We start from the raw sequence: 12469 nt of genomic DNA on the forward strand, positions 1-12469 counted from the left end.
CTTGTATATATCTATAGTTTATAACTGAGCTGGAGGGCAGGTCAGAATTATGTGGTGGAATTGGCTCTAACTGACAGATTGGAGATGTTCTGACCTGGTTTATGGTAAATATAAGTATAACAAAAACTGTCACCAAGTTTTCATCTATAAATGAACAAAATAGATTTTTTTTTTTTTTTTCACAGAGGGAAAAAAAAACAAAAACTTGAAGATTAATAAATTCATTCTGATGAGAAATCCTTAATACCACATTTATTTAAAATCAGTGCAAATCAGTGCAAATTTATTTACATGTTTCACTCACAGCCTAAATATATGTTGTCATTAGGGACGGGCATTCGATGAAATTTTCTTAATCGATCGTCGGAAGAATTAACGATCGATTATCGATTAATCATTAATGTTTTTATATTAAAATGATCATTGATTATTACCATCTGCACTACTAATCTGCATAAATAAATTCAGCTTTACGACATATAAACTGTAACCACTCTAGAGCCACATCAGCCCGTTTGACATTATTATACTGTTTTGCGCAACTCTCACAGAAACAAAACTTAAAACCGCATCGCTAATTTGCATAAACTAAGCGAAGATAAAACTACAGCTCTTGTGTCGCTGATGTGGTCAATTTCTGTCAGATTAAAAGACAAGACTCAGTGGAACACAGGTTAGTGTGAACATATTTGTGTTTGTCACATCCAGGACACTGTACGGGGGGAAGGAGGTGGGGACTCGTCATCCACATTGTGCGACTCTCACCTGGCAAAACTTTTTCCCACTGGACACAGAAACATATGTGCTGCTTTGTACACTGTGCACATGGACTCACACTTGTCCCCTACGCAACGGAAAGTGTCTTGTACAAGTAATCGTTAAATACACATTTGTGCTTTGGTACGTTGCAGACTGACCCACTGTTTGTGTCTCGCTCCTTCTGATGCAGAGACACATGTACACACCTGTTTGGTCACACTACACACAGCAACCTACATTCAGTTTGTCAATTAAAATGAACGTAATCAATGAAATTCTTAATGATCAATTATTGATTAATCGACTAATCATGCCCATCCCTAATTGTCATAAAAGTACAGTACATCTAAAAATGGATATTTGGATTGGTGTATTATTTGTGTACGACCCAAATTAGAATACATACAGTCAGAGTAATTATTACATTTAAATTTGAGCATTCTCTTGTTAGCTGAGCAGTAGAGCATAAACACGATCACTCCATGCAGTCCGCACACTTCCCATTTGGCCCTTGAGCTTAGAAAAGGATGACTGTGGAGTTAGCATGCGGCGTGCTCTCTTAGGCACTAATGCTGTTACAGACGGCTAATTATTTGGTGAAATGACTGGAAACTGTGACTATCCCCTGCTGTGGTCTGCTTTTATGGCTGACTACATCCACTAATACAATTTTCTCAGTCATTTTATTTACCCAATTAACTCAATTTTAACGTTTGGTTTGTCATGCATTCCACTGGATTTTTAGTACCTATTCTTAAAGTGCAGTCGGGGTGTGGTGGCAGCGATCTGACGCCTTTTCATACCTCTGCATTTCAACCCACTCTTTCTCAAGTTCAAAGCCAATGCTCTCCTGCTTCATTGTAATGTGTTATTTGGGTGGTGACAGTACCCTCTCTCAATGTGGAATTTATCCAACAGATCAAAGTAAAAATGTGTTGGAATGAAACATCACACCAGCTTTGGAGTGCTTTTTGGATTGTGAGGAACCTTCTTCACTTTTATGTATAGGCTTATTTTTATCTGGTTTTGTATCACACCCAATGTTAAAATGAAGGAGCTGTACCAGTTTTCTTCATCTAACTGTCTTGCCCAAGTGCAGGTACATTGTAATGCCAGTTCTTTAGGTCAAATTAGCTGTTTGCTGTGTGCATCTATGTATCCATGGAGATGTTATTGCTGTAATCTTCCACACTATGGCATTAAATAATAATAATACTGCATCATTTATATAGTGCTTTTTTGGACACTCAAAGACACTTTACAGAGCATTATTCATTCACTCCATACCCAGTGGTGGCAAGCTATTATTTTAGCCACAGCTGCCCTGGGGCAGACTGACAGAAGTGAGGCTGCCAATCTGTGCCATCGGCCCCTCCAACCACCACCATCTCTCACACAAGCACCACTTTCATACTAGGCAATGTGGATGAAGAGCCTTGCCTAAGGACACAATGAGAGTTTTTACGACTGGCGCCCCACTGTGGTACCTGATGTTTCTCACAGGTCTCCCATCCAAGTACCAACCAGGCCCAGCCCTGCGTCGCTTCTGAGATCTGACAGGATCAGGCTTTGATAAGCTGGTATGGCCCACTTATCTTTCTGGCTTCTCTTTTATCTTTCTTTCAAGTACAAGTGTTTTATTGCTCAATATACCATGGAAAACATTCATACTTTCTGTGAGCATGGCTGCCTCTCCAGAGATCTGACCTTGCTTGGTTCACCTACTTATCTCCACAAGATGGTACATTTAATGTCACATTGTGCAGGATTTTATCTATTCAAATCAGGTAGGCTACAGTGGCTTTCATTATGTCTGGACATATAGTATATTTGTTTACATGTTTGGTGTATTTATATGAATGGGTTCAGCCCTGTGTAGCATTTCTATTATCTCTTTCATCAAATAGGAGCTGGGATCACCACCACTGCCTGATCCGCTCTCAAACACACACCAGTGTTTTGGGGGATTACTCGAGTGCGGTTGGACATCGAGCTCTATACAAAATAAAGGCCTTTTTTTAGAGGATTACTGCAATATCATTTAAGGCTTTGTGAAGTGGGATAAACGAGTGCTTTTTTGTGTTGTTTCCAGTCTGTGAACTATTGATACCTGACCTGCAGTCTTAGTCACATATGAAACAAAACAAATAACTAAAAAAACACAAAAGAAGACAGAAGTTTATACCCTAGCAAAATTGGACTCTGGATGAAAAATACCACCATGTAAACAGGCTCAGTGGTGTAAGGTTTCAATTTATAGGTGCACTGTGTAACTTTTTTGGTAGAGGGTCCACCATTGAGATATGACATTTAACACATACATCTTGCATTCATTCACTTACATTTGCTTGAACTTTTAAAAAGAATAACTCAAACTGACTTACTGTGAGCATTCTCCCCATTCAACAGATCTGACTTGTAACTTTGTGTCATGATGCTACTTACTTACAGTCCCACATTTCCAACCACCCACCCACCAACCCAACTCCCACACCCCCAACCCCACAATCAACCAACCCAGACACACACACACTCACATACGCACAAACATGCACACACACTCACACACTAACATGCTAAAATACATAACCGGACATAGTAAGATGTGAGGCTGAATAGGCGAACCAGTTGAGAAAGCACCATCAGAGGAGCCGTCTACACTGGGAGCAGAGAGACGTCCACCACCACCAGGAACCACCACAGGGCCCAGGGGAGAGAAGAAGCCCAAGCACCTGAGGCCCAAGCACCACCCCTTCACCAGGAGCCCACGGGACAGACCCAGCGGCCACATCCGACCTCTGCTCCTGATGCAGAGGCTCCTACAGAGGAAACACTGGAAATCCTAAAAAATATGCCTAAAATAAATAAATATAATAGAGTGTGTACAATAAAAACAAGTAAAAGTATAAGATTTCATTCAAAAGCTAAACTAAAAAGGTTGGTCTTGAGCCAGGTGAGGTCTGCGAGGGTTCGTAAGGTAAAAGCAGGTCTGAAAGATAAGAGGGCCCAAGACCATTAAGACATTTAAAAACCAGTAAAAGAACTTTAAAATCGATCGTGAAACTCACAGGAGCCAATACAGTGATTTTTAAAACCGGTGTAATGTGGTCCCACCTCTGGTCCTCGTCAGGACATGTGCTGCAGAATTTTGTAATAATTGCAAACCTGAAATACAGTTTTTGGGAAGACTAGAGAGCAGGACATTACAGTCGTCTATTCCATTGGTGATAAAAGCATCAGCGTCTCTGTGTTCTCCATGCAGATAAGTTTAATGCCATACTGTGGAACCTTTTAGGCAAAGCAATAACATATCCATGGAGACAGTCCAGTAAAGTTACTTAATTCACCTTTAATATGATTGTGGTTAAAGGTCCTATATGATGTAGAATTGAATCTTGAGAGATTTTAGGCATGTTAGGACAAAATGCTCTGTTCCACCTTGTGATGTCACGAAGATGTAGTTTTCATGTTAACAGCTACCTTTTACCTTTAGTTCAGGAGGGATTTGGCAATTCCAGAACTGAAATGATCTAAATGATTCTAGTGAAGGTATGTGGAGTTTAAAACACAGTAGAGCACTTCCTGTATTTCCACATGACATCACAAAGTGGAACAGAGTCCTGAGAAGAACTACGCAGGGTTTGTGTGAATGAAACAAAACACAACTCCAGGTGTGTTTTTGATGAGGAGACACAGATGACATACAGTAGATTAGAAATGTGCGTAATATAGGCTCTTTAAAGTCTGGCCCACAGAGGAGAATAGAAACCCAGAATTACAACAATGTGAATACCCCCCCACCACCACCACCATCGACTAGTGCTGACTTTGACCTGTGCTGCTCTCATTAGCTCCACTTGTTTAGATAACAGTCTGCTCCACTCTCTCCATAATGGGCCTGAAAGGGTGAAGAGACTCCTACTTGTGAATGAAGCATCAACAAAAAGCAGACACAGCACAGGAGGACCACTGAGGATTGCTCTCCCCATAAGTGCTATTGTACCTAGTATGCACACTCCAGTCCGTGCTGCAGAGTCACATGATAGCCCCATGGTCCCAGAGGATACCAGCATAGTGGGTATATGCAGCATAGGGTATGAATGCAGGTATTTACTTATGGTGAGCAATTGCATGAAGCCGCACGTCGCTTGCCCCGAAGGAGGTCACCGCTTCTAGGTGGAGTGTGAATAATGTCTCAGGATGTGCAGAAAGGACTTTGGGATGGCCCCTTCGTAAGTGGCTAACGACATGCAGGTGAAGTTGTTGTTGGGCCTTAGAAGATATTCTCTCAAAAACACGAGAAGTTTTGCATTATTTCTTTCTTACAATTTTCAGTGATCTGTATAGTGCTGCATTTAAGCCCTTGGAATGGGGAGTTCTATGGCTCGCATAGGCACTGACCAATAACTGCACCTTAACAAAGACTTATTTCATGAAGGAATAGTTAGCTATTTATAATGAGACTTAATTAAGGGATTATGGCTAGAGGTTATGGCTTAATTAAGTACTTACTAAGCCTGATTCATTCTAAAAAAAACAAACATTCTTTTCATTTTTTTTGTGTGTTTAGTGCACAGAAAAAACATGCGTCCTTACTCTGAGCAAGCTTGCATCTCCACAAACCTGACTTTTATTTGGTCAGGACATAGGCTTTCTTCTGCTTGTTTCCATGGTAATGTATCTCTATGTCTATAATATATAGTTAGCTATAATCTCTTTGGCTATAATCTTACACTGAATGGCATGAAATATATATTAATGAATATTTTGAAGTATGGTTTTAACTTTAAATTAAATTATGAAATTAAATAATTAATAATAAAATAATAATTAAATTATAAAATTATGTATTTATCATGAATTCATATTTTTGTTCATGTTTTATTAAAGCTTATTAATTTGTAGTTAGTATACAGTATTGCAGACTTTTATTTCCCAAATCTGAAAAGTTACTGCAAGGTTTTATTTTTACACACTGCTTAGGCTATATCTTCTACAGTTCAATTTTTAGTCAATAAACTCACCTTGAAACTAACTTATGAAATGTGATCTTAAACAACATTAAGATGCTGCTATGATTCTATCCATTGTACTCATTAGTGTTCGCTCTGACTATGCCATAACCCCTAAGAAAGCAGACAGTTCTTTTGCAAATGGCCGTCCTCACAAGTTGCTTACAGAGGTGTTTCAGTGCCGTCGTCAGCCCAGGTTTGGGAGCGTACACATCCGCAGTGTGGTGCAGTGTTTGTGCTTACTCTGCGCAGGCTTATTGTCACTTGTAGCATCCTGGCCCTGTTTAATGGCCAATTTCCCTTAAATTTATCAGCCTCCCTCTTTGATGCCACTAACTGGTGATCTGCACCGTGTGTGAGTGATGCTCATTGTATTCAGCACTTTGGCCCGTATCTGGCTGATAGAATGTCTCCACTCAGCATGTGGTTTGAGGAGTAGATTCTCTTACAATACACTGTCTCTGCACTTTCTTATCACCGGCACACTCAAAGACGCATGGCCCGTTGTGCGCTCCACTACCAGAGGTGGATTAGGAGTGTGTATCTCCTGCTTTACAGGCAGTTAAATACAGCAATAACTGGATTTAATAAGAAAAACATAAAACAACAGGGAAGAAAGTGTTAAGAAATACAAGTGCTCTTAAAGGTGCATTATGAGACCACCTTCTGGTGGAGGGTTTAACATGCCATTAAACTTACCGGTCTTGTATTTATTCAGTTGTAGGTTTTTGGAATACCTTGAAAACTTCCATTAGTGGTTGCCTCTCCACAGATCTGACCTGTAACTTAGCCTTGTGCCGTAGCCTGCTTGTCTTTATAGAGGTACATATGTTTAATTTCCATGGAGAAAAGCAGATGGCAGATCCTCCACCACAGAAGTTGTAAAGTGCACCATATTAAATATAGTCTACATTTTATGCAAGGTTACATCTTCAAGCGAATATCCTCATCTGCAAAATCCTGCTTTTTGGTGTGAGCAATGCAAATTGGGTTTCATTGTGTGAATTGTACGGCTGGCTACGTTAGAGAAACAGCTTAATGAATTCATACATTTTCATTGAAGAAGATGAAAAAAGTGTTCCCTCTGGATAGATCCAATATTGTGTACTTATATTTTGGATGAGTTTTCGAATGAGTATTACACAACCACAATTGGTACCTGTGTCAACATATAACTTATTATGCCATTAAAATGCTATTATCATAACATGAAGTGCACTTAAAGGTCCTGTATTACGCGAAATTTACTTGTGAACTTTTATTCATGTTAGAATACTGTTACAATCAAAACATAGCAGGAGTTGTGTTTTGTTTCACTGACACATGTTTGAGTAATCCTTGTGTTCCACCTTGTGATGCCATGAAGTGGTAGCTTTTCAAGTTAACAGCTACCTTTTACCTTTTGTTCAGTAAAGTTTGGCAATTCCAGGGCTGAAATTATCCAAATGATTTTAGTGAAGGTGCATGGAGTTTAAAAATACAGAGGAGCATTTCTTGTATTATTATTATTATTTTTGAATGAAAAGAACTGTTTTTTTTTTCAATGAAGATTACTTTAAACTAATCAGGAATACACTCTATACATTGCTAATGTGGTAAATGATTATTCTAGCTGCAAATGTCTGGTTTTTGTTGCAATATCTACACAGGTGTATAGAGGACCATTTCCAGCAACTGTCACTCCAGTGTTCTAATGGTACAATGTGTTTGCTCATTGCGTCAGAAGACTAATGGATGACTAGAAAACCCCTTGTGCAATCATGTTAGGACAGGTGAAAACAGTTTAGCTGGTTAGAAAAGCTATAAAACTCACCTTTCTTTGAGCAGGTTGAGTATCTGGAACATCACATTTGAGGGGTCAATTAAATGCTCAAAATGGCCAGAAAAAGAGAACTTTCATGTGAAACTCAACAGTCTATTTTTGTTCTTAGAAATGAAGGTTATTCCATGTGAGGAATTGCCAAGAAACTGAAGATTTCCTACAACGGTGTGAACTACTCCCTTCAGAGAACAGCACAAACAGGCTCTAAGCAGAGTAGAAAGAGAAGTGGGCAGCTTGACCATATGGTACGCAAGAAGTGTCCATCCAGCCAATCTAACTTGTGGGAGGATTCTTGAAGCGTGGGGTGAAAGTTCTCCAGATTACCTCAACAAATCAACAGCTAGAATGCCAAAGGTCTACAATGCTGTAATTACTGCAAATTGAATTATTAAAATTGAATTATAAAATTATTATTTCAAATACAAATCATTATTTCTAACCTTGTCAATGTCTTGACTATATTTTCTGTTCATTTTACAACTCATGATGGTAAATAAAAGTGTAACTTTTCATGGAAAACACTAAATTGTCTGGGCGACCCCAAACTTTTGAATGATGGTGTACATCTTGGGGTATGTTTTTGATGAGGAAACAACATTATAACATACATCAGAAAATGGAGTAGTATGGGCCCTTTAAGAATGACCAAAACCTTCTTACTATACTATCTCTGCCATTATATCATCTCATTTTACAGAGACTCAGTGGAAAAAACATTGCTCACTGTTTACCTCGGACCACTGCTGTTTATATCTGCATACTCAGCAAAGCATTCACACAATTAAAATGCAGTGAGCTTTGATGAGCTGGCCAGTCCTTGATTTCCCTCTGCAGCCTGGCTCCAAGGGCACTATCTACATGTCTTCCTCTTATTTAGAAAATGTCATCTTTAGTTAAGGCCCTTTGACCTTTTTTGAAGAACTTGTGGCTGTTATATAAAGGCCAGAGCATAGCTCCATTGTCCTATATGTGGACTGTGGTGTTGAATTAATCATCAGTGGAAACAGCTCTATATGTCAGCATTGTCACCCTGCTGCAAAGACATATGGAACTTAATTAGAGCTATACAACTCCTCTCTACGCTCTGTGCACTGCAGTGTATTCTTCTGCTTTGTCAGCTTTGACCCACAAATAATACTGTACATTGCCCAGTACAAAAAGTTAGGCTCTAATCTGTTGGGCAAACTAGAGCAAAGATCTTAAACTTAACCAAGGAGGTTGTGAGAGGTGTTCGTGGTCAATCCATTTTGTGTAGAGATTTTTGCTCATTGGTTACAAAAGAAATAAATGCATTAGAGGTGCATCTTGAAATAGATCAGCCCCCCCACAGATCTGACCAGTAATTTGGCCTGTCGGGGTTATCTGTGTGTCTCCATGAAGATAGATACTTTTAATACCATACAATGGATCATTCCAGGCAAAATAAACATAACATCCCCATAAAAAGTTACAGGTTTTTTTTTTTTTGGGTCATGAGACATTAAGTCATTTAAAGTGTTAATCTATGTTTAAACACATCAAGTCCTTTAAAAGTATTAATCTATGCTTAATCATTGTACAATATAAGATTATAAAATTGCTTTGTGCTCTGTTCAAAACTGTATGTAACCACGCACCAGCTGACCCATTTAAAGATATAAAGATATCATGATAGAAAATCTGCTAATGATTGTAAATAGATTGGGGCTGACATGGGATAAAGTGGGCTAAGAAGAACCTGTATGTACACCATGATATGCATTGTCAGCTGTAGTCCATTAGTCAGAGATAACTGTAAAACATATAATCATGTCATGATTATGTAAGTCATATAATCATGTCAAGGTTATTGTGTGATGCTTAACGATAAAAGTGCTGTGGGGAGAAGAGAGCTATAGTTAGGGAGGCAGGAACCACTGTATCGTCTCTGGTTTGCTCTTTAATGATTGAGTCTTTGAGTAAATTCCCTGACAGTTGCATATTGCACCTTTAATGAGTATAATGTCTAGGCCCGGTGTAACTGAATTTAGTTAAGACACGATAATTCATAAATCCAGGTCTACCATTGCTCAGCACGCTACTTAGTTTTTACTGTTATTCTGCAATAAAAGTAAGGAAAAAAGCTTTCTTGTTTTTTAATCCTGAAGTTCTTTAAAGTTAAGCCTAAATCTTTTCTTCCCCAGGGTGAATATTCTGGAGAGTGGAAATCTACGGATCTGGAATGCGACCAAGACCGACTCGGGCCTGTACACATGTGTGGCCAGGAACCAGTTTGGAGTGGCCAGCAGCACGGGCAGCCTCACAGTCAAAGGTATGCTCTGTTCTTACTGCACTTTACACCGGTGTGGCTGCAGATCAGTGAGCTCTAACCCATAAATACAGCCATTACCTTCAAATGTATGGTTATTACTCTGACTTGTCACCATGTTTTTTCACAGTGACATTTTGGCTCCATATAAAATACAAACACATATTTTTCATTTTATAGATTCAACCACATCAAGGCTTTAGGGACCCAGAAACAAGTGGAGCACGGCCAATTGCAGCATACAAGTGAACAAAATAAGCTGAACGAATGAAATTATTACATTATTACCACGTTTTTACTTTAGCTAGACAAAAGCATTTAAAGCTCCATTACCCAATTTTCAAACCGTGAAAGAAAGAAGTAGGTATTTAAATCTGTTTAACTAAGCACTAGCTCTCAGAAACTCTTCAGCACATATTGATACTTGAGCAGTGACACCACACTGGGGAGGGCTGCATCTGTGTCTATGGAGGAATGCTCAGCAGACATTAGCAAATACTGCTAAATAAGATATAAAATAATCTGAAACGCAACAAAAAATATTTAATAGATTAAAACAACATGTCAAGATCCTGTGATAAATACAAGCATTCATGCATTAACAAAAAAGTGAGAGTGACTATCTGAAAAACAGCTAGCAGTCCATCTAAAATAACTCTTAAAGGGAAAGTTTGGGATTTTTGACATAAATCTGTATGTCGTCCCCGTGAGCAGTGTCGTGCATCAACACTGACTTACCCCCGACAGCGTCCGGTGAGCCTAGATATTGGCCGTTTTCGGTGCTGACAAAAGTAGTCCGGCAAGTTGGCTGGGGACAGTATAATAAAGTGTTTTTCTTCTCAATACAACATGTGTTCAAAAGAGTGATACATTTGCATCACAAAACCATCAACCTCAAAAAAGTCAGACCTCATAATCACTTGGCATTATTTTCTTTCCGTTCGTATCACTGTGCACTGCCGCCAGGTGACAGCCGCGCCTGGTTCACTTTGTTTACTGCTCGGAATGTTAGTGACAACATGTCTGATTACGACACCGACAATAAAGACTTTGCCTTTACCACAAAGCCAAAGGGAGATCTTTATGACCCCGAATATACTGATGCTGAAATTCACCAGATGGAGTTAGAACGGGCAGAGAGAGAAGAGACAGAGAAGTGGTACAAGTTGAAGCTGGAGCTGTGAGAGACCGAGTGAGCGACAATCACCATCACGTCATTTATAAACTCGTATACAGTGAACATAGAGTCTACACTGTGACTGAAGCATGGACGACTAATAGAAACATGGAATCATCCACACGTCCACGTAGCTGCTGCCAACAGTGTACGAGACATTTACAATAGTAATAACAGTCGACTTATAAAGTTAGGTTTTGTAGAAGCTTCACTGGTGATATGACACTGAGTGATTTACTGCACACAGAGTTACAGCTGATTCTTCAGTCTGTTCTCTTGTAAACATAGTGGCACTCCTTCATTCTTACCTGGTTTGGTTTCCACATTGAAGCCAAAGGCAAGAAGCCAAAGTTTCCTCAGCGCAAAGTCTGTGACAGGAAAACGGTGACATGTGTGTGGAGATTCAGCCAGATTTTTGTTGTTACAGCCTGGATAATCAAGAGTTCACACCATTTTTTAGATATATTCTTATGTATCTTATACAAGCTTATATACTTATGGCTCTAGTTCTACTTAGCTCTACTTCGCTTATATCTCTTAGCTCTAGCTCTCACGTTAGCTCTCTCACGTCGCGGCGGTCTGCGCATGTAAACACTGCCGAACAACTGAAAAAAGTGATGGATCTGTGTGCGGCTGTCACCTGGCGGCAGCGTGCAGTGATATGAACGGAAAGAAAATAGTGCCAATCGATAATGAGGTCTGACTTTTTAGGCGACAGTGGTTTTGTGATGCAAATGTATCACTCTTTTGAACACAGATTGTTTTGAGAAGAAAAACACTTTATTATACAGTCCCCAGTCAACTTGCCGGACTACTTTCATCAGAACCGAAAACAGCCAGTATCTGGGCTCACCGGACGCTGTCGGGGGTAAGTCAGTGTTGATGCACGACACTGCTCACGGGGACGACATACAGATTTATGTCAAAAATCCCGAACTATCCCTTTAATGTTATTTTAGATGGACTTGTTTAACAGCACAAATTGGCTCTCCTGTTCTAAGTCAGTTCTTTATGGGGAGACAAAATTGAAGTCTAACTTGAGTTAGAGTTTCATACGTGCCAGCCTATCTAGTTAGCTTCATCCTGTCAAGAAATGATCACATGCGCGCTTTTTTCAGGTACGTGCATGTCTTTAAAACTGCTTTTTTTAGAGTGCAGCGTGACATGGGGCAAGCCACCAAAGCACAGTCAATTCTAACACTGTTTACAGCTCTCACCTCTGAGTTAGCAATAGTACAATAATTAATATGAAATGAATAGATGCAGACACCACATAGCACTTTGGTTTTGTCATAAAGTGCTCGTTTTACAATACTCTCCAAAAGGGAAACCATCTTAAAATACAAAACAAAGACTATTCAAGATCCAGTGTAATTTTAGCCTGGTGGTTTTTATGTGTGACCATTTCATTA

At 39.4% G+C, this 12469-nt stretch overlaps 1 protein-coding gene across 1 annotated transcript in view; it reads left to right on the top strand.

Annotated features, from left to right (window-relative positions):
- Positions 1-12469, top strand: part of cntn4 (contactin 4) — a 195109-nt gene that overhangs the window by 147903 nt on the left and 34737 nt on the right. The window contains exon 12 of the mRNA XM_055160836.1: positions 9756-9883. Within this exon, the coding sequence (XP_055016811.1) occupies positions 9756-9883 (128 nt within the window). The remainder of the gene's footprint in view (positions 1-9755; positions 9884-12469) is intronic.

The sequence above is a fragment of the Boleophthalmus pectinirostris genome, unplaced genomic scaffold (assembly GCF_026225935.1).
Source record: "Boleophthalmus pectinirostris isolate CB_2022bp ecotype Guang Dong unplaced genomic scaffold, ASM2622593v1 HiC_scaffold_3, whole genome shotgun sequence".
Lineage (NCBI taxonomy): Eukaryota > Metazoa > Chordata > Actinopteri > Gobiiformes > Gobiidae > Boleophthalmus > Boleophthalmus pectinirostris.